Source organism: Hipposideros armiger, unplaced genomic scaffold (genome assembly GCF_001890085.2).
Source record: "Hipposideros armiger isolate ML-2016 unplaced genomic scaffold, ASM189008v1 scaffold_605, whole genome shotgun sequence".
NCBI lineage: Eukaryota > Metazoa > Chordata > Mammalia > Chiroptera > Hipposideridae > Hipposideros > Hipposideros armiger.
In genome coordinates this window covers 11,732-35,279 of record NW_017731955.1, presented here as the reverse complement: position 1 = coordinate 35,279, position 23,548 = coordinate 11,732, and the positions used below count along the sequence as shown (strand labels likewise).

Below are 23,548 nucleotides of genomic sequence, written 5' to 3'. Positions count from 1 at the left end.
AATAAAAAACACTAATCAAAAACATATATGCATCCCTATGTTCATTGCAACATTATTTACAATAGCCAAGATATGGGAGCAACCTAGACGTCCATTGTTGAATGAATGCATAAAGAAGATGTGACACACACACACACACACACACACACACACACACACACACACACTCAATGGAATGTTATTCAGCCACAAAAAGACTGAAATCTTGCCATTTGTGATAACATAGATAGACCTAGAGGGTACTACCTAAGTGAAATAAATAATACAGAGAAAGACAAATGCTGTATGATTTCACTTATATGTAGAATCTGAGGTCAAAACAAATGAGCAAGCAAAACAAAACAGAAACAGGCTCAGAAACAGAGAACAAACTGGTGATTGCTAGAGCAGAGGAGGGTGAAAGATGGAAAAAAGTGAAGAAGATTAAGAGGTACAAATTTTCAGTTATAAAATAAATAAGGGGATTTTATGTACATCACAAGGAATATAGTCAATAACTATAATAACTCTGTGTAATGATAGAAAGTTACCAGAATTTTTGTGATCACTTCATAAGGTATATAGATGTGAATCACTATGCTGTACACCTGAAACCAATATAATATTGTATGCCAATATTACTTTACTTTTTATAAATTAAAACAATAGAGAAAGATAATTAACCACAAGCAAGTTGAAGTAGCTATTATTAATTTCAGACTGAACAGATTTCAGAGCAAGAGAAACTTAGGGATAAAGAATGGCATTATATAATGATAAACAGGTCAAGTATCCAAGAAGACAACAATTTTTAATGTGAATGCCACCCACAACAGAATGTCAAAATACATGAGGCAAAAATTAATAGGACTACAAGAAAAAATACATGACTCTACTATTATAGTTGGAGACTTCAGCACACCTCTTTTAGTAATGGACAAATCCAGCAGGCAGAAAACCAGCAAGGACATAGTTGCACTGAACAATATCAATCAACTAGATCTATTTGACATGTATAGAATACCTCATCCAACAACAGCAGAGTACAATGCCTTCTCAAGTTCACACAGAACATTCACCAAGACAGATGCCATTCTGGGCCATAAAATATACACCTAAAATTTAAAAGAACAGAAATCATACAAAGTATAATCTCAGGCAAAAATGGAATAGAAATAAGTAACAGAAAGATAATTGGAAAACTCCAAAACACTGGGAGAGTAAACCACACATTTCTAATACAGGAGCCAAGGAAAAGGTCTCAAGAACATTTGAAAAAATATTTTGAACTAAGTGAAAATAAAATACAACTAATCAAAATTGTAGGATGCAGTGAAAGCAATGTTTAGAGCAAAATTTATAGCATTGAATGCATATATTAGAAAAAAGAAAGCTCTAAAATAAACAAACTAAGCTTTATCTTAGGCTACCAGAAAAAGAACAAATCCAAAGTAAGTAGAAGAAAAGAAATAATAAAAATTAGAGCAGATAGCAATGGAATTGAAAATAGAAAATCAAGAGTAAAATCAATGAAATCAAAAGTTGGTTCTTTAAAAAGATCAATAAAATTGATAAGTCTCTAGCCAGGTTAACTAAAAATAAAAGAGAGGAGACACAAATTTAAAATAAGAGAAATGAAAATAGGCTGTCACTGATCTTATGTACAATAAAAATATACTAAAGGAATATTATGAGCCACCTTATGCCCACAAATTTGATAACCTAGATTAAACGGACTAATTTCTTGAAAGACACATTCTACCCAAGCTCAACAAGATAGAGATAATCTGAATAGACCTATATCTATTAAAGAAATTAAATCAATAATTAATAACCTTCCAAAATAGAAAGGATGAGGCCTAGATAATTTCACTGGTGAATTCTACCAAACATTTTAGGAAGAAATTATATGAATTCTCTATAATCTCTTTCTGAAAATAGAAGTAGAGGGAATACTTATTTCCTAGCTCATTTTATGAGGCCAGCCATTATCCCAACACCAAAACTAGACAAAGACATTACAAGAAAACTACAAACCAATATCTCTCATGAACATAGATGCAGAAATCCTCAACAATATATTAGAAAATTGAATCCGACAATGCATAAAAGAAATTACACAACCATGACAACGTGAAATTTATTTCAGGTATCCAAGTTTGGTTTAACATTAAAAAATCAATTAATGTAATCTACCCCATCAAAAAGCTAAAAAAGAAAAAAATCATATGATCATATCAAAAGATGTAGAAAAAAAGGTGACAAAATGCAACACTCATTTATGACTTAAACAAACAACCTCTCAGCAAACTAGGAATAGAGAAGAAACTTCCCCAACTTAATAAATAAAATCTACAAAAACCCTACAGCTTACATCATATCTAACAGTGAGAAACTAGACGCTTTTTCACTGAGATCAGATACAAGGCAAGGATGTCCCCTCTCATCACTCCTATTCAACTTCGTACTGGAAGTCCTAGCTAATGCAAGAAGACAAGAAAAGGAAATAAAAGATATAGATTGGGAAGGAAGAAATAAAACTGTCTTTGTTCATAAATGCCATCATTGTCTTGTAAAATATCCCAAAGAATAAACAGAAACCTCCTGGGACAAATAAGCAATTAAGCAAGGTTGCAGAATACAAAGTTAATACACAAAAGTAAATTGCTTTCTCATATCCTATCAATAAATAATTGAAATTTAAAACACAATGCCATTATATTAGCACCAAGCAAGAAGTACTTAAGTATAAATCTAACAAAATATATACAAGACCTATATGAAGAAAACTATAAAATTCTGATAAAAGAAATAAAAAATGATCTAAATAAATTGAGAGATATTCCATGTACATGAACAGGAAGAATAAATATGGTGTTCTTCCTAACTCGATCTATAGATTCAACACAATCATAATAAAAAACCCCAACAATTTCTTTTGTGGATATTAACAAGCTGATTATAAAATTTATAAAGAAAGGCAAAAGACCCAGAATTGCCAATATAACATTAAAGAACAAAAGAGTCAGAGGACTGACACTACCCAAATTCAAGATTTATTCTAAAAGGACAGTAATGAAGACAGTCTGGTAGTAGTGAAAAAAGAGACAAATAGATCAGTGGAACAGAATAAAAAGCCCCAAAACAGGCCCATACAAATACAGTCAACAGATATCTGACAAATGAGTAAAAGCAATTCGATGGAGAAAGGATAGCGTTTTCAACAAATGGTGCCACAACAACTGGAGATTTATCTGCAAAAAAAGATGAAGCTAGACAGAGATCTTACACCTTTCACAAATAATAACGTAAAATGAATCATAGGCCTAACTGTAAAACTATAAAACTCTTAGAAACACATAGAAGAAAATGTGGGGCCTTGGGTTTGCCAGTGAAATTTTATTTTATTTATTTATTAAAACATTTTTTTTGGTTGAGTCTTGCTTTTTATCCAATCTGAAAAATCTTTGCTATTCAATTGGAGTGTTTAGGCCATTTAGATTTAATGTAATTATTACTATTACTAGGTATAACCCTCCCAGCTTGCTATTAGCTTTTTTTTTTTAATGGAAGTGTATTGGGGTGACAATTGTTAGTAAAGTTACATAGGTTTCAGGTGTACAATTCTGTAATATATCATCTATATATCACATTGTGTGTTTACCACCCAGAGTCAGTTCTCCTTCAGCATATATTTGATCACCATATATTACCCTCATCTACTATCCCCTTCCTCCCTTACCCTCTGATAACCACTAAACTATTGTCTGTGTCTATGAGTTTTTGTTTCTTTATTTGTTTGTTTTGTTCCTATGTTGTTTTCAGTTTTATATCTCACATATCAGTGAAATCATATGGTTCTCGAGTTTTTTTGTCTGACTTATTTCACTTAGCATAATATGGCAGTGACTTTTTAGATATAACACCAAAAGCATGATCCATGAGAGAAAAAAAATCAATAAGCTGGACTTCATTAGAATTAAAAACTTCTGCTTAGGAGTTTTCATAAGAGAATGAAAAGACAAGCCACATATTGGGAGAAAATATTTGCAAAAGACAGTTCATCATAATTATGTAATGTTGAGGTAAAGGACTTAGAAAATGTGAAGAACTTTTTCACCAAGTCCTAGGTAGATGCTGCAAAATCCCCTCCTATTTACTCCAATGAGCCACACACATATTAACATTTTTTTGTGTGGGCCATGATCAGAACAGGTTTGGGAACAACTGCTATGTATAATGCCCATTGGTGTCTTAAATTGTTTCTAACCTGCTTATCTGAGTGTCCTCCTTATAATATCTATGTTTATCTGTGTATATTTGTGTGTGAGTGTGTATGTGTACGTGTGTCTTGCAAATATCCTGGGGGCAAATATATTTTAAAAATTATATTTAACATTTATTCACTTTCAGGAACTGTCCAAAGTGCTTTACAGATATTAACATATTTAATCATCACCACAAACCTATTTCTTTTTTATTCCCATTTTCCAGATGAAACTGACACAAAGCAGTAAGTAAGTTGCCCAAAGTCACACTGCTAGTAAGTACTGGAGCTGAGGAATAAGTAATTAAGTACTTGATAAATATTCTCTACTATGGTGTTCATGAAAAGTAATGTTGAATTGCTTAGAAAACTTAATCTGTTTCAATGTTTATGTCTCTGTTTTGCTAAAACTATTTATTTTTTAACCAAGCTTCTCTTACTTTATTTTTTTATTCTGATAAGAACACTTAGCCTGAGATTTACCCACTTAACAAATTTTCGAGTGCACAATACAGCATTGTTAACTATAGGCACCATGTTGTACAGCAGATCTCTAGAACTTAATTCCATAATTAAAATTTTATACCCGTTGGACAACTCCCTATTTCCCCCTTTTTTTGAGTGTCTGTCCATGTTTGCTCTGTTCCCTTATTCATTCCTATGTTGCACGAATATTTTTAGCTTGTCATTATTACTGTAATCATGGCACGAAAAGCCATATGGCATGTATACTTTGAAATATTAAATGCCCACTTATGTTATATGTGTATTAGCAAAAATTGTATATAATAAAAACTGTATAACATATAGAAAACTTCTCATAAGACTACTATTATACTATGGATGTAGCAAATTCTTCACAAGGACTTGTATTTCATTTGAGCAGTGTGCATATAAAGGCTCCATTAAGAACAAGAATTCTTGCTCATTTCACACTGAGGCCTAGTCCTCTACACCAGCGGTTCTCAACCTGTGGGTCGCGACCCCTTTGGGGGTCGAACAACCCTTTCACAGGGGTCACCTAAGACCATCGAAAAACAAAGAGATATTTACATTACGATTTATAACAGTAGCAAAATTACAGTTATAGAGCAGCAACGAAAATAATTGTATGGTTGGGGGTCACCACAACATGAGGAACTGTATTAAGGGGTCGCGGCATTAGGAAGGTTGAGAACCGCTGCTCTAAATGGACACAAACCGTGATGCACTTGGGCAGCTCAAACCCAAGAAATACCTGTGTACTGATGCAGAGTTTTGCTTAATTCCGGTAAGCGGCGGCCCCCAGGGCTGAATTTGAAAATTATGTCATGGTGAAGTAAGAAATTGGGCATGCGGTTAAAGATGATTTTGGAGGCTTCAGACATCGCTGTTATATAACAGTCATGGGTTCTAGAGAGAAAGTGGGGCTATGTCAATAAATGGCTTAGACAATGGCAAACAAATATCTTTTTGCCCTCCTGTCACTGACCTGTTTATCTGGCAATTGGTCTCCCGGCTGAAAGTACACTTCATAAGGGTGTCCAGGGACATCAACCTGACGTGTTCAGAAACTTCCACAACTGTGTCCTGAGTGCTGCAAATCCTCTCCCACTTATCCTGGCACATGAGGTCAAGATCAACAGCATTACCATCATCAAAGTGCCTTTATCTCAAATCTCCTCCCAGACCCTGCCATTAATTATATAAGGGAGACAACCCAGACCTAGAAGGAGCCAAAAGTCATACAAGTAAATAAGCCAAGTGTTTACTTGGCCTGAGAAAAGGGGGGAAATGCATTCTGCTGGGTGAGGAACAGCATGGAGCAAACCAAGTATCCAGTAAATGACTGAATTAAGTGTCTTTGGCCTTTCAATTATTACCATAACTCTGCTCTAAATCAGACCAGAGTTCCAGTAAAACAGACAATCTCTGATACTCACACTTACAAGGGGTCTCCCCAGGGCTTCCTCCATCTTCAGTCCCCAAACTGTTAGACACCCTAACCCCATCACTACTCTCAATCACCATAATCACACTTAAAGTAAACTTGGAATTTTAAAAAGACATTTTTGATTCAGAAGTAGGGGACAGGACGGAGCCTACAGGGATGTGGCTCCCATCCACACGCTGCCTATGTCCACTTTACTTTCCTCCAAGATGAGATACTCACACTACCTGAACTGTTTTGTGGCTTAAACTGCCACAGAGTAGTACCCTGTTGAAAATGTATTCATCACAATAAGCATTATCGTGTAAAAATACAAATAAATCTGTGTGTAAGCTCAGATCAACCAACATTTGTTGTACACCTGGGCCACAGCTAGGCGCTAAGAACCTGGAGGCGATGGGAAAAAGGCAAAGAGATCTTTTTAAAAGCCTTTTACCTGTGTCAATTGTTTAGTCAATTGCTTTTATCCTGAACTCTGTTGAGTTTTACTGAACACAAAAAGTGAGTTTAGAAGAAATGAGAGCAAAGGGGAGGCTCAAAACTGGAGGCACTTGGGCACAATTCAGCAGTGGGAGGAGCTGTGAGGGGAATCTCAGGGAAACGTGGGACTAGAAGTGAGGGAGATAGAAACGGTTTATCGCAATGGGGATAAACTCAAATACCACCACTGGGTGATACGCAATTGTGCATGAAGCTGTAGAGCACCAGAATTGGAAGAGCATGCCCCCTCTCACTCTAACTGTACCTCCAGCCCTCTGCCTCGAGAACTCACATGGGTACTTGACCACATTCCCAGCAGACTTCAGGTTAAATCTGCTTCTGTGAGCTTGCTGAGAACTCAGCCAATCAACTGGTAACAGTGGTTCTCTCTTGGAAAAAGGGATGGGCTTGCAGATGAAGGTGGAGGAAAACTTTGGCTTTGTTTGTGGTGTTAGAAGTGTTTATAATGAAACTATATTAGTGAATTACTGGTCTGATCTTAAAATAAGTACAATGTAAAAATTAAAAATATATCATGTTCAAGTGGAGCTTTGGAGTAAAACTCATTTATAAATCCGGGACTGCTCAGAGGAACATTTCCTCTACAACCTCCTCCTGCTCTTTGGAAAGGTGCAGGTCAGCTCATAATGTCCTCTGCTACCTACAGGAGGAAACTCACATCTATGACTTTAATGTAGACATTTGCTAGGTCATTTATGGCCATCAGGCAATTCCATTCCAATCTCCCAACCTTTGCTTGTGTTAACTCTGTCTCCTAGATTCCCTTATCCATGGTATCGACATATTCAAGTCCAGTTCATATTTCATGGTCAATCTGAGTCTCCTCAGAATCCGAAGCTATTATAGCTGCTCCAGATTTCCTTATTTGTCACCTACAACACTTACCATTTGAATGTATTACTTGGTACTTGGTTTACTACCATAGGATCTCAAAACACATCTAAGACAGACAACCATATCTTTATCCCTTTTAATACCCAAAGAACCATAGCAAAGGCTTACATAAACACCTATTGCTCGGTGGGTAATTTCTAGAAATCATCCCCCTTTGACTTTCACTACCCACTAAACATACTCATATGTGTAATTCACTCCCTGCTGGAAGAGTTTTGCAACATACCAGAACACTTTTGTTCTTTCACTTACCAGCATTATGTTCATAGAATGAACTATCACCTTGAAGTATGATTTCAAGATGTTAAAATGAAATACAGGAGTTATTAGGCGTCGGTGCTGGAACCACTTGGGTCCATTCAGAGTCAGTAGTCCTTCTCCTTGAGAAATAAAAGGTACAAAACCTCATGACATTTTATTAGATGAGTTGAGGAAGGAGAGGTGAGGAACACAGACACCATGGACTGTGAAGCACAGGTCACCATGACACAGTGGAATGCCAAAGTAGTGCTCATGTATTAACATTGACGTGAGTTTTGATGTTCACATCTGGGATGGATGCATTTAGCATTGTGAGAAGGAACCCACATTTTGAAGCCTGATGAGAGTGCTAATCTTGAAATCATCAATTACTACCTGTATAATAATTGAGTGAATCACTTAACTTTCCTGAGGCTTGGTTTTCTCAATGATGAAGTGTGATAATATCTACTTCATGTGTTGTGCAGATTAAATGAAAGTGTACATAAGGCACTTAGCCTAATCTCTAGCTCACAGTAGAAACAAAATCAGTATTCATTTTCTCTTACTCCAAACCAATCCATAAACTATACTGTGAACACAAAATTCACAAGGAACTAGACAAGAGTGTACACTCTCTCCCTAGATATCCCCTCCTTGAGTCCTAGTCTCTGCTTCATACCTATAATGATACAAAGTGGAAACACTCATCATGGCTAGTGCCTCACAATTTTCTGTACCAGGGAGGTCATTAAAGATTTGGCTTTGAAAGAACCTTAAAGTGTATTAATATATAACTGCCATCATTCACTGAGGGCTTACAACATGCCAGGCTTGCAATGCACAGTCTAGCACTGGAACAATGCTAGCCATTGCACTGAGAGCAGAAAATATGTATTTCATTTAATCTTCACAACAACCCAGAGATTTTCAAAGATGAGGAAGCAGAGGCTTAGAGAGATTGACTTCCCCATGACTGCACTCAGCAAATCAATGGGGGACAGGATTCAAATCCATGTAGCTCTGAATCAAAAACCTGTACTTTTTCATTTATTTCCTTCCTTGTCTAACATAAATACCAATTATATGACTAAAAGGATTAATTTATCTACTCAAGGACTATTTCCAAAGTGTACTTCGAAGCACAATTTTACTGCTTTGCATATGGAAACAGAGGAACTCCAAAAAAAAGGGAAGTATCCAATAAAATAAGAGAGGAGAAAGGATAAAATAAAGACTGTGGATTGTGAGGCTACAATTTTAAAGACAGAGATGGGGCGAATTTATACATATGCTTCCTTGAGAATGAGACTTCGGGGAGAGAAATGGACAAGGAGGTTTCCTACAAAGTTGTGCTGTGTTGACCTTAGCACTACCTCTTGACCTAATCTGTTAGAAACTCGCATTGTAGATCTACCATACTCTTAATGCTTTTGAATTCCTATTTGAGTTTCTTTGGAATGCTCTACGATATAAAGGAGACTTCTAGTGAGACAGTGGATTACCCCTCTCATTTGCATATACATACCAAGATGTGGAACCAAGAACCTGTACAAATAGCTGGATTTGGGATCTGCAGAGTCAAGCAGAGGAAACAAAAGACAGCATTAGAGGAAATTATCACTCAAAGTTGGTGAGGATTCTCTTCATTTGCCTGCTTTAACCACAAATAATCAGCAAAAGAGAGCCCAAGGCTAACTCCTTGCAGCCCTCGGCAGGTGTGGTGGTGGGGTAGGGTAAACCCACCAGGTGGACAGGTCCACAAACCCAGGTTCTTTCCTTATTTACACTTCCTCCAACAGAAACCGTGGTTGCCTTCAGGTTGCAAAGTTTCCAGAATGGAAGTTGGGACAACATATCATATCCTTTTTCAGAAAGCAAATTAACTATTAGATCAGGGGCTGGGAAAATACTAGAAAGCGAGGTACAAATGCCTCTTGGGGTTCTTGTGAACTCTAATGTGGAGGTGTTTTACAGCTCTTGTCCTTTAAAGAAGTGAACATGAGACCAATCAGAGAGAACTGGGGAAATGGGAAATTCAGGAAAGGCTGTCATCTTTTCTTAGGTTTTGCTAAGAGTAATAGAGACAATGGCACAGGGAAGAAACATCAGAATATCAGGCCTTAGTTTACAAAGCTGATGGAGCAAAAACTGGACATTTCAATTTTGTGCTATGAGATAATTTACCATGGAAGCCTTGAAAAAGAATTGGAGGGGGAGTCATGCCCCCAACAGGAACACAGTTGAGAAAGCTGCAGAAAACAAAAACAAAATTTGGACCACAATGAAGAGGTTAGACTGGGTAAAGTAATAATCTAGAATTCAGGTTTATATACTGAACTAGCACAGGCAGAGCTACTTCTGAATGTCCCTGAAGACTTTTGCTCAAGAAATGGGCTGGAATGGGGGGTGTTGCTGACACTGAAGTCACAAAACCAAAAGAGGAAAAGAAAACTCCTGGTGATCTGATAGTGCCAGCTGGGCTTTAAAATACAGTGACCTAAAAGGGCCCATGGGAGTCTGAATTAGACAAGGGACTGGGGGACACGGGAACCCCCTTCAGGACTGGTGGGAAATCTCTCCACACTTTCTCCAGTATTTCTTAGAGGCCCAATACTAATCTTTGCTTCAAAATTCTTTTAGAACAGGGTTCGGCAAACTTTTGAGACGGAAGAGCTGCCAGGAGTCAGCAAACTGAGGCTTGAGAGCTACATGCGGCTCTTTGGGTACATACATGTGGTTCTGAAGTAAAATTGAAAATGAAAATAAAACTATCATAGTTTCATTTATAAAAATTTTTAAAGGATATTATTCACATCATGGTGATTATGTAAAAATATATTTATGGCTCTTGAATAATTTTTAAATTATTGTGAGGAACAGGATTCGCTCTTCCAGGGGTCGGCAAACTTTTGAGACAGAACCTACCCAAAGAGCCGCATGTGGCTCGTGAGCCGCAATTTGCCGACCCCTGGTCTAGAATCCTGCCTGTGCGTTGTGCATATCACTCCTAGGAGGATGAGGTTCCTGAGATTCATCCCTTTTCTTACCTGTTCTGCTCAGAAATGTCTTTGCATAGTCCGGGTCGTAGATACACAAAAATGCCTGAAAGGGCCCAACCCAGATAGGAAAGGCACATGGGTGTTTTCCGACAAGCTCCTCAAGTTTCTCGAAATTCTCACTTTGATATAACTGCAGTGAAAAAAGGGAAGGAAATTAGAGATGTCAGCCAATCTAGACTCATCCCCTCTCACAGACAGACACAAGCCAAGCTCAGGTCCTGGAACAGGCCACACAGGCAGAGGGGCCTGACCCTTTTTCTGGCAGTGGGTGAACATGCTTTTCTTGGGGTTTCTAAGCTTGGGGTATGATATGCTAAACAAGGTTAGTGTAATTATCTTCTCATTATAAATATATGTTATCTCCCCAGACCAAGTCACTACAAAATGGCATACACTGTGAGCTGGTTTCCCAACTGAGAGGGTGAAGGGAGCCAAATCACCCATCCTGCCTCACCTGCCAGCTCACACACTTAGATTAGGAGTGGCGTCCGGAAGCTGAAGATTTCTATGTGGGAAGCTAAATGTTAGTAGGTTGAGCATGACCTACTATGCAGCTCACCATTCCCTTTTCCTTTCTCTAATTATTGATGAGTGATTCCTTCTTGTGACTTAATAGGAAATGCTTCACTTGTAAAACCTGCCAACTCCATCTACAAAGAAAATCCAATTCTTTTCCCTCATAATAGTAAAAGGCTCATTTACGCAGGTATGTGAAGCCTGAAGCAAACTCAAATACAAAACTCTCAGCTACCAACATTTATAAATCAGAGTGCAAATACTGCCATCAGAAATGAACTTTTTGCCTGATAAGCAGATTGCTAATGGTTCATGTAAATAGTTCCACTAAACGAGTGACAATAAGATTAATTTATATCCTCTTCTTGTGAAGTGTAGGACTGGTGGAGACCTGTATGCATGTGTCTGGGTGTGCCTAGCTACACATTTGAGCATGACCATGGGGATCATGACCTGCAAAACACTCTTAAGCTGGCAAGTACTCCCTTGTATGACCAATCACACAGAGTTTGCCATGTGATTTGTATGTTATTACCCTTAGGAGAGGCTCCTAATTTCCTCTGGTACCAGCTAGCACCTCTAACCCACGAAGTGCTTCCTGGATCATTTAGGGTCCCTAAAAGGGTGAGACCTTAAAATCTAGTTTCTGAAATGCTGCAGACTCTTTTTTGCTAACATTCCCACAATCAAGCCACTGATGATGCAAATGATGTTTCCCAACAATGATAACATTTACTCATTTATTCATTTGCAAACAATAAACAGATGACTATTTATTAACTACGTATTATATGTGCCAGGTGATAGAGATGCAAATATAAGGCAGAGATAGAAATATAAGATAGGCAAATATTTGCCCCCATGGAAATTACAGGCTAGTATGAGGATTATTTCTTTAGGTTAGAAATTATCATGGACACCCTCAGCCACAAGCATTTGGTTGTACTTTTAGTAACTCCTGTCTAAAACACAAGGACAGAAAGTTATTGTGAATCATGTTATATATGAATTTATCTTTTTTCATCTACAGCAATATTAATACATTTGAAAATACATATTACACATATTTAGGAGACAGTATTCAGAAATAGTTGGAAATTGCTTAGTCCCCAGAGAAATGGTAATAGCTAACAGTTACCAACCTGTACTATGAGCTGGATGCTTCCAAGTGCTTTCCATGTTTTATGTTCTTTAATCTTTACATCAGGAACCCTATGAAGCAGATACAATTGCAATCTCCACTTTACAGATGATGAATTGAGCCTTAGAGTGATTAAGCAATCTGTCAAAGGCTGTACAGCTGCAACCAGTAGTAAGATTTCAAACCCAGCTCGTGCTCTGGAGTCCAAGTGCTTTACTACTTAGCTACACAAACTTCCCTTGAATTACATCCACCACACACACACACACACACACACACATACACCCTCTGCATATACACACACTAGGTCCCACATACTGACTGGGATTCATTGGCCTGCTGAATAAGTGTCAATCTATTTGGTCTATTCTTTGTAGACAATAGATCTTTGAATGAATTAATTTATTTAACACCTGATATATGTGAACATGCAACAAAATAGTTACTTAGCACCTATTATGAGCCAAGCACTGGGTTTACCGTGGTGAACAAAGAATTTCCTCTTATACATCTTGTAGTCTAGTGGGGAGAAGTGGAGTATATAGTAAAGGAGTGTATTATATGGTGTCAGAAAGTGATAAGTACTAAGATAATAAAAACAGAGTTAGAGGATAGAGAGTACTGGAGGCCTTATTTTAGTTTGATTGGTAGAGGGCAGGGCTTTTCTGAGGAAGTGACATTTGTCAAAGACCTGAATAAAGTGCAGGGAGAGCATTCCAAGCAAAGAAGACTGTATCCAAAGCCCCAAGGGAGAAATTTGCTTGGCATGTTTGAGGAATAGCAAGAAGACCCATATGACGAAAACAGCAAGGAATGAAAGTTGTCTTGTAGGGAATTTCGCCTACACACACCTTTTCCTTCTAAAACCTTATGACTATACCTAAAATGTTACAGTGTAAAATACTTCCCTCCTTTCCTTTTGATTATCTGAGTGATGAGTCATCAAAAGGAACATGAAGGGTAAAAAAGGTAAAAAGGTAAGATTGGTAATATTAGCCACCTTGATACATCAGCCATCTACAATGTGCAAAACTCTGATAGAGGCCTCTCTAAAATGCAAAAAAATAATTTAATGATGGTCAAGAGGGATATGGACTTTAAAACACTAGGAATACAATGAATAATCTGAATGAAAATGAAGCCATTCCAATTACTACAGTATCAAAGAGGAGAAAACATTCAGAAACAAATTTAGCAAGTGTAAAACATATACTCTGAAAACTACAAGACATTGTTGAAAGAAATTTTAAAAGACTTACATACATGGAAAGACAAACATGTTCATGGACCAGAAGACTTAATATTGTTAAGATGACAATACTTCCCAAATTGATCTACAGATTCAATGCAATCCCTATAGCTTGTTTCTTTGTCAATATTGACAAGCTGACACTAAAATTTATATGGAAACTGGAAGTATCTAGAATAGTCTAAATAATCTTGAAAAAGAACAAAGTATGAGAACTCATGCTTCCTGATTTCAAAACTTACCATAAATCAACCAGTAATTAAAACAGTGTGGTACTGACATAAGGATAGACATATAGATCAATTAAATAGAAGTAACAATCCATGTTTACTGTCAATTGATTTTTTTTTTTACAACGGTGCTGTGAGGTCATAGGAAAAAAAATGTGTATATATATTGGTCTCTGCCTCCAGTTCCTGGCACAGAGATCCTAAAATCCTTGAACTTTCCCAAGTGATAAGAGGACTAGGAGCATCTTTGTTCCAACAGTGGGTCTTTGACCCTGGTTCCTGATACAGTGTTTCTAAATCTCTTGGAATTTTCTGGGTGACAGCAGTGTCTTCTGTTCTAATGAAGTGATTCTTGGTGAGATCCTAAATGGAGGTTGGTCACCAGAAAGACTGAATGAGAAGCTTAGAATTTTCAGCCTTACCTCCCACTCTTCAGAGAGGGGAGAGGGGCTGAAAATGAAGATAACGACTGATCATATTTACATGATGAAGCTTCCATAAGAATCTGAAAAGTACAGGGATTGGAGAACTTCTGGGTTGATGAACACATGGAGGTGCTGGGAGAGTGTGTACCTGGAGAGGGCATGGAAACTCTGTGCCCCTTCCCACATACCCTGCCTTATGCATCTATTCTATCTGGATATTCGCCTGTATTCTTTATCATATCCTTTTATTATAAACCAGTAATCAGCAAGTAAACTGTTTTCCTGAGTTCTGTGAGATGTAGCAAATTAATTGAACCTGAGGAGGGGATCATGAGAACCTCCAATTTATAGCTGATTGATCAGAAGCACAGGTAAAAACCTGGACTTGGGATTGGCATCTGAAGGGGGTGGGGGGTAGCTCTATGGGACTTTAATCTGTGGGATCTGATGCTATCTCCAGGTAGATAGTGTCAGAATTGAGTTAAATTGTAGGACGCCCAGCTGATGTTAGCCAAAATAGCTTAGTGTGGGGAAAACTGTACCACATCTGGTGTCAGAAGTGTTGTGAGTGTGATTAGTAATGTGAGAGTAAAGGAGATACACAGGAGGAGGAATAAGTTTTTCTTACTCAGGTGTCACAACAATTCAGTGGGGGAAAGAATTGTTTCAACAAATGGTGCTGGGATAACTGGATATCGACATGCAAATGAATAAAGTTGGACCCCTACCTTATACAATATACAAAAATTAACTTAAAATGGATCAAAGATCTAAATGAAAAGCCTAAAACTATAAAACTCTTAGAAAAAACATAAAGATCGAACCTTGGATTTGGCAACGGTTTCTTAGATATGACAACAAAAGCAATAAAATGAAATATAGATAAATTGGGCTTCTTTGTTGTCTTAAGCCACTAAGTTTTACCATTTTTAAAATGCATCATAAGGTAATTGATACAATAAATGGAGAATAAGACAGAGCTCTTGGAAATTAAATGATAGCCAAATTTTTTTTAAAAAAGCGTTTTTAGTAGAAACTGTAGGAAGATAAAATCAAGAAGCAAAGTTTTTTTTGTTGTTTCTTAGAGGCTCAATGCTGGAGGTTCATATCAAACCAATAGGAGTTCAAAAAGGAGAGAAGAGAAAAATTGAGAGGATGATGGGGAGAAAGCATCAAAAAAATTCACTATTAGTGTCCTGTCCCTGACTCCTCATCCTTACCATTTTAATGCATACCATAACCAGAATTCGCATTGTCTAAGGGTTGTCCTTGGCCACTGGAGCCTGCTTTGCTGTCTGCATAACAGTCCAGAAGTGCTAGGAATTTAATACCCCTAGAATCAACCTTTCATCAATGACTCTCAGGAGTTAGCCTAATAGTACCCCAATTCTTTCACTCTTCAGGCAGAATAACTCTGAGTTATACACACTGGCTACCAGACCCTGTGGAATTAAACTACAGTTATCCACAATGGTAAGTTGCTTGAGAACCAACTCTATGTGGACTGCCTTCCCATCCCTATCTCACCTGCCTGATTCTCTATCAGAGTTTTCTGGAATCATCTCCAAAATAAAACACTTGCTCTTGAATCCTTGTCTTAGAGCCTTATTCTGGGCAAATCTAAACTAAGATAAATATCATACATAAAAATTTCTCAGAACTGATGAATATGAGTTTCTAGATCAAAAAGATAGCTGACCAAGTGTCAGTCATAAAAATGGAGGAAAAAAAAGCCTAGGTGCCACACTTAAGTACATAATAATTTCAGAACACCAGAGGCAAAATGAAGACCTTAAAAATGTTAGAGGGAAAGAAAAGGGTCACATAATAAGGACTAAAAATAAGAAAGGTGGAAGAATTCTGGAAAGATGGCAGACTAGGAAGTACCAGTAATCTGTTTCCCCACCTAGACAACTATTGCACTAGCAGAATCTGTCTGATGTACTTATTAGGAACTCTGGAATCTACTGAAGGAATTGCAACTTCCAGGGGAAAGGCTTGGACTGCATACTTCAGTTAACTTTTGTCAATTTCAACTCTTCACACAGTAGCAGTTATTTATCCCCCACCCTCAGCCCCATGACAGGCACCTGCAGGCAACTGTGGGAGCAGAGTGGTGGGGGGAGCACCCTGTCCTCCAAATATTAGGGATTGGTGTTCTGATCACTGGTTCCTTCTTCTGATCACAGAGGTGCAGACAAAGAGGCCAGTGACCCACTGTTGCAAGCTCTCCTGTTCTCACTGGCTGAAGTGACTTCTAGGGAATTTAATGGGCTAGTTCCTCCCCCCACCACACCCCCCAGTCATTTTTTCCCTTTTTCCTTTTTGAGAGCCGGACATTAAAGATTAGGATACTCAAAAACAATTGTATATACGAGAAAAATTAGAAAGTGACCACACATGCCCAAGGAAAGTCACAGGCTCAGAAAAGATCTGAGAAGACCCTAAGTTTATGCCTCATGATGACCCTTGTTACAGAGAGAGCTTCCAATAATACATATACATACATACATACATACATACATACAAAAAACCTCCAGAAAACCCTAGGGAAGGGAGAGAATCTGATTTCCTGAGTTATCATATTATTAGACTGAAGTGTCCAGTTTTCAGCAAAAAATCACAAGGCATACAAAAAAAAACCAAGAAAATATGGCACATTCAAAGGAGAAAAATTAAACCAACAGAAACTGCTCCTGAAAAAAGACTCAAAGGCAACACTACTAGGCAAAGACTTTAAAACAACTGTCTTGGGCCGGCTGAGTGACGCGTTGGTTAAGAACTGGCTTGGGATGCCAGAGGACCCCAGTTAGGATCCCACATATGAGGGCCAGTGACGCTGCCCTCTACAGCTAAGATGCTGAACAACAGCTCGACCTGGAGCTGGGTTGCCTTGAGTCGCCGGCGACAGGGTAGGCTGCAGCCCCTGGTGCAGTGAGTTGCCATGGGCTATCATGTGTAGCCAGCAGCCAGCGTGAGCAGCGCTCAAGCCACCGTGAGTGGCCGTGCAGAAGCCATCGACTGATCTGCCTCGCCAGGAAGAGCGCAAGGATGGTGCCAACTTGGGCTAGTGAAGCAACGTCCTCCACAACTAGACTGAAGAACAAAAAAGACAGCAACTTGTCTGTTCCCCTTCCCCCAATTCCCCAGCACTGTTCCCATCCCCCAATTCCCCAATAAAAATCTTTAAAAAACAAACAAAAAAAAACTGTCTTATAGATGTTTAAAGAACTGAAGGAAGATGTTGAGAAAAAAAATTTTAAATGATGTATGAATAGAATGTACAAAGCAGAAATATCAATAAAGAGATAAAAAACCTAAAAATAAACTAAAAAGAAATGCTGAAGATTAAAAGTACAATAATTGCGATGAAAAACTCAATAGAGGGTTTCAAAAGCAGAAATGATCATAGACAAGAAACAATCATGAACTTGAATATAGAAAAATTGAAAATACTGAGTCTGAGAAACAGAAAGAAAATGATTGAAGAAAAGTGAACGAAGCTAAGGGACCTATGAGACACCATCAAGCAGACCAACACACAATCCCAGAAGGGGAAGAGAGAAAGAGGTTGAGAGAATATATGAAGAAATAATGGCTGAAAACTTCCCAAATTTGATGAAAGTCATGAATATAAACATCTAAGAAACTCTGTGAATTCTAAGTACGATGAACTCAGAGAGACCCACACTAAGACACATTATAATCAAACTTTTCAAAGACAAAGACAAAAAGTGAACCTTAAAAGGAGCAAGAGAAAAGTGACTCTTTATATACAAGGAATCCTAAATAAGATTACCAGTGGATGTCTCATCAGAGACTTTGGAAGACAGAAGACAAGTGCTATATATTCTAAGTGCTAAACACACACACACACACACACACACACACACACACACACACACACACACACCATCCAACATTGTCCACAACTGTCAACACCAACCACAACTGTCAACCAGGAATCCTATATTCAACAAAACTGTCCTTCAAAATTGAGGGAGAAATTAAGACTTTCCCAGGTAGACAAAAGCTGAGGGAGCTTATTACCACTAGACTGCCCTGCAAGAAATGCTCAAATGAGTTCTACACAGTGAAATGAAAGGGCACTGGACAGCAACTCAAAGCCATATGAAGAAATAAAGATCTCAATAAAGGTAAATACATGGGCAATTATAAAAAGTAGTATTATTGTAACAATGGTTTGTAACTCATTTTTTCTTTTCTACATGATTTTAAAGAATAATGCATTTAAAAGGATTATTAGTTTATGTTTTTAATAACACAAGGAATCAGGAGTGGGAGTGGATTTAGAGAACTGGAGAGACCCAAAGGTAACAATCTTCCTCTACCTTACAAATTTCAGTCAGTCCGTATTTTTTGAGTGATTGACTGAGGCTGCTCCTTACTTCACAAGAATCTTAGGAAAAGAAAGTTAATTTTCTCCGGTTGGAATGGACTAACGTTGGCAACTATTGTGTTCAATTTTTCACGTGTTCAATTAATATAAGTAAGTATTATTTAGGATAGTACTTATTTCTTCTCCTCCTCCTTGTTATTCTTATTCTGTTGTGGTTTTGTTTGTTTGTTTTTAAGCAATCCATGCGGAAGGCTTTTTAAAATGCAGTACATAAATGCAAAACATTGGTAAGCAGAAAGACACAGACCTGATGTTACATCAAGCTTTCTTTTTCCAGATTCGGTCTCTGGAAATAGCCCCCTCCCAATCCCCAAAGCTTCCTCTCCAGCGGCTCCAGGGGGTTTACCTTTCCCTGTAGGGCTGTGGGGAAGCAAGTCTAGATAATGAAAAGATGCGGAGAGCCACGAGCTGGGCCAGAGAGGTCTGTGTAAGACGGAGGGATGGGAGGAAAGGAAGGAAACAGCCGCCTCTCTGCCCGCCGGGTTTCCAGCATCCTCCTTCGCCCCTCTCTTCCATCTACCTTGTCTAGCCCGCCGAACCGTTGCGCGGCGAGCCCGGGGAAGGCGCGCAGGTCTCTCAGCAGCCGCTGCCTCCTCAGGTAGAGCTTGATGGCCTGTAGCAGCCCCAGGGCCAGGCAGAACACAAACGCCAGGTAAAAGGGCCGCACCCAGCGCATCTCCAGCCAGGAGGACTCCATCGCTCTGCGCTGAGGATTGCCGGCAATTTCCCGGGGCCCGGGAGAGGGTGAGCTTTCTGAAAACCCGCGCAGCCCACTGCGTTATCTGTGCCCTCCAGGAAGCTTCCTGCTTCTCTGGGAAGGAGGACGAGCGGTGGGAACGGCCGCTCAGGCTTGGCCAGAGGAGGCAGGCGCGAGCTCCCTCCGGATTTCTAAGCCTTTACCGATTGATGCAAACCTTCATTCAGGAGGACTTCTTATACCCTCCTGGAGTGTCACATTTCAAGCTGACAGCTTTCAGTCACGGACGTATGAATTAGGTTTTGAGATTCTGCCAAGGTTGAGGTCATTGTTTTTCTTCATTGCCACAAATTAATGGTAGACTGCTATGCAAAAAGACCTTCTTTCCCTGCTCTGAAATTCTATAAAAACCCACAGGGGTCTGTGGGCTGGTGGTGGGAGTGTATGATCATTATATTTATATAGTGGTGTGTTGGTAAAGGTTTTTACAACTGGTGATCACTCTGATTTCTAGTGTTTGCCGATGTCCACCGTGTCCTATTTACAGCTACCAACAGGGGACCCTAAGTCCTGAATTAGGAAGAGATACTAAGCAGTATACCATTGTATAGTAGTTCTACCATACAGGTACAATCAGGGCCCGCCACATAATTTGTGGATCCCAGTGCAAAATGAAAATGTGGGGCCCTTGTTTAAAATGTATTAACGATTTCAAGATGATGACAGCAGAGCATTAAACCAAACACATGCCTTTCTGAGTGCAAGGGCCTGTGTGACTGGTCGGGTCCCGTGCCCATGAAGCCAGCCCTGGACACAAGAGACATCAATAATGTCAACAGCATAGATAATAGAAAATGCAGTAAAATCATTAGAACGTAATGAGTTGTTGTTGTTTTTATTACCTATCAGGTGGTGAAGTAGGATTCAAGAGACCTGACTTCTCAAGTTGCTGTCCCCGACTTCCAACCTGTTTTATAGACATTATCTACAATTTGTGTATTCATTCATCCATTAATGCTAAGATAGGCATGTGTTAGGTGTTGGGTTTACAGCCCTGAACAATAAGCCCAGTCTCTGTGACAACTTCCTATTCCCCTCCCTGTCACAGCCCCCCCTCACTCTTCAAGACCCCACCCCAGTCTCTGGTGCCAGATTTTATTTGGCAAATAAAAGGTTAAGACAGACTCTGGTGACTGTGATGACTTCATCTGGACCAAGCTCGGGCCCCTCGAATATTCCATTTTGTGCCACACATTGTTTCAGCTCCCTCTCCCCCAGACCTTCCCACCTCCTACCTACCTCTATCCCTCACCTAGAAGTTGTCATTTGACAGTGTCTCAGAATCTTCTGGTTTACACAGTTTCTTCTGGGAAACTCATGGCACTTTGGTTTTTCAGATTCTTCCTCTGTGCCCTGCTCCTTCCCCAAATTGTGATGGGCGCGTGATGGCCCTCATCCAACTGCATCGCGGTGATCCAGCTGAAGACCTCAGACATGCTGGCTAGTCTCAGCTTTGTGAGATCTACTTTGGTCTGATTCCCTGGGTCTTTTGTGCTGAATGACAAATAGTAGGATGTGGTTGGTGAACTTCTAGTTAGTTCTCTCAGCAAGGGGGAGGGCCTGGGGACACTTTAGCTGACCCAGTCTCACCCAGGCTCTTGCTGGAGGTGTTCATCTCTCTGAGACCTGGTCAGTCCATCACTGCATTCCATTGTCCTTCCTTGGAAAACAAGGGAACTTTGGGACTTTTTGCACTATGCCCAGGAGCCTAAGAGAGACTCAGGGGTGCTAGCTCAGGCCTTCTCACTGCTTCACTGCCATTGTCACTCAGGTTCCTCCTCAGATGGAAGCAAGGCAAAATCCCCTGTTCTCTCAGCTTTTCCCTCAATCTATCCAAATCCCCACTCCTAGGATTTTAGCCTAGAGGGTAAAAAGCAGATACTCTCCTGACCACTGACTTTCCGACCTCTGCCAATTCTTGCCCGAGTCCATCAAGCTGAAAGAGGAGGACTTTTCCACAAGCTCCATTTCATGTAGTAGAAACTTTCCTTATGGTATTGCCTGTGTTCCCTCTACCCCTGATTGAGAGTAAAGATCTACAACCTACTCCAACAGGACATGCTAATCGGAGATACAGAAATTTAGAAAATTATTTACTCTGGCCGAAGTCTAGCTTTTAATACTTATTACAGCTCAAAAATCCAAAAGCAGAGCCACGATTCCTTCCTTCTCTCGGCACTCCTGTGCAAACGTCCACTGAAATGAATTTCCTTGGCTGCAGTACAGGGGATAGGGGACACTGGGAAAGCCTCTGCAACATAGATAATGGTAGGCTAGGTAAGGAGTTTAGCCTTTTCTTAATGTCATGGGAATCCACTGAAGAAAGTGGCATGATTAGATGGTAAATCACTCTGACAGCTATTTGGAAGATAACAATGGCAGATAAAGGGTCAAATACTATTTAAAAGTGATTTGCATATAGTAACTGCTTTCATCCTTATAATAAATATTTGAAGTAGATATTATCATTATCCTTGTTTTACATATATGGAAACTGAGACACAGAAACATTAGATAATTTGCCCATCAGAGGGTAAGCTAGGACATCAGACAGGACATGAAAGAGTAAGAAGTAGGATCAACATTTGAATCCTTAACATTTATGGGAACATTTATCTATAAGGGATGTGAGACTGGAACTAGGAGAGCAGTTCTCATGCTTTTGCAATATTTAGATAAGATATGATGGTGGCCTGAACAGGGAGAGTGGGGTGCCATGGGACAGAGAGGCTGGGTAGTGATCATCTAGTTCTGCTGTTAATTAACACAGCAATTGTAGCTTTGGAGAGGTTTAACTGGGAAGAGCAACATGTTAGAAGCATAAGAGGCAGCATAAGAGAAGGAAATGGGTAGTTTAGTCTCTGATGCCAGTCAGGTAACCCCAATTTTCTTTGAGGATTCTGAGGCATGTTTTGCCCTGACAGGGGCTGGGAGGTGTGAGTGCCTGAGCAGAGTGGGGATTTGGAACAACTGCTACAGTTAACACTGAGGGTATGGGCAAGCAAGTTGAAATATTGAGAAGCCAGTGAAATTTACATGTAGAGGGCCAAGGGCACATGGTTCCATCATTTTCTTCCTCAACAGCCTGGAGGTAAGAGAATGGAAATGGTCAGGAAGGAGTCATAGGGCCAGTCTTTACCCTCACTGCTGCCTCTTGTACACCAGCCAGTACTGGGCAATGCCAGGGAAAAAAAGAAGGATCAAGGGTAAGACTTTCTCTGGGACAGTTCACAGTCTGGTGGAGAGGACAGATAGATAAGCAAAGAGATACAATACAATAGATAAATGCCACCATTGGAAGGATCCATATGAATGATCTAGACCTTGTTCTGTCTTATAGATAAGGAAATGAAATCCAAAAAAGTAAAGCAACTTGCCCTAAGCCCCGTCTCTCCAGACTGAGAATTCCAAGGTCCTTTCTTCTTTCCTTCTTGTCACCTGTGTGCCACACGCATTGTTCTGGTCTCTCCAGTTCCTTTGGCTGACACAACTAGTGAATCATGGAAACCTGTGAATGTGTCTAAATGCGTTGCTCCTCCAGAAAAGGAAGAAAAGCAAGCAGAGAAGTCTGAGAGAAAGCAGGAGCCCCAGTGTTGTGGAACATAAGCAGAGCATATTGAGTTGCTTGAAAGATGAATGTCTAGTGCTCCTGAGACAACAAGGGTCAAGTTTAAAATGTGTTTATTGGAATTCGTGTCAGTTGTAACCAATTGGAAGTCAGCCGTAACCATAGGAAGAGCTGTTGAAATGATAGCTGTGGAAGCCAAATAAAGTGGCTTGAGAAGTGAACATGATGGTCATTAATTGAGACTGTAGAGAAAGTATTTACAACTCTGAAAAGTCTGACTGTGAAAAAGAAGAGTTAGGATGTTATCCGGATGGGCATTTGAGAGTGGAAAGAAGTTTAGGACTCTCCTCTCCTCCCTTCCTCCCCCCT

The 23,548-nt window shown here is 39.4% G+C and overlaps 1 protein-coding gene across 4 annotated transcripts in view; it reads right to left on the bottom strand.

The window, feature by feature from the left end:
• CYP4X1 (cytochrome P450 family 4 subfamily X member 1) overlaps positions 1–19,664 on the bottom strand; it is a 53,878-nt gene extending 34,214 nt beyond the window's left edge. For 2 of the 4 annotated variants that reach the window (XM_019624740.1, XM_019624742.1), the window contains exons 1-6: positions 19,375–19,664; positions 10,862–11,003; positions 9,340–9,384; positions 7,824–7,951; positions 5,718–5,845; positions 5,484–5,638 (exon numbers count right to left, since the gene is read on the bottom strand). In XM_019624740.1, coding sequence (XP_019480285.1) covers positions 5,484–5,638; positions 5,718–5,845; positions 7,824–7,951; positions 9,340–9,384; positions 10,862–11,003; positions 19,375–19,551 — 775 coding nt within the window. In that variant the 5' untranslated portion in view covers positions 19,552–19,664. Of the gene's footprint in view, positions 1–5,483; positions 5,639–5,717; positions 5,846–7,823; positions 7,952–9,339; positions 9,385–9,998; positions 10,064–10,861; positions 11,004–19,374 lie in introns of all 4 variants that reach the window. The other 2 variants (XM_019624743.1, XM_019624741.1) reach the window with 2 other exon arrangements.
• Positions 19,665–23,548: the final 3,884 nt, after the last annotated feature.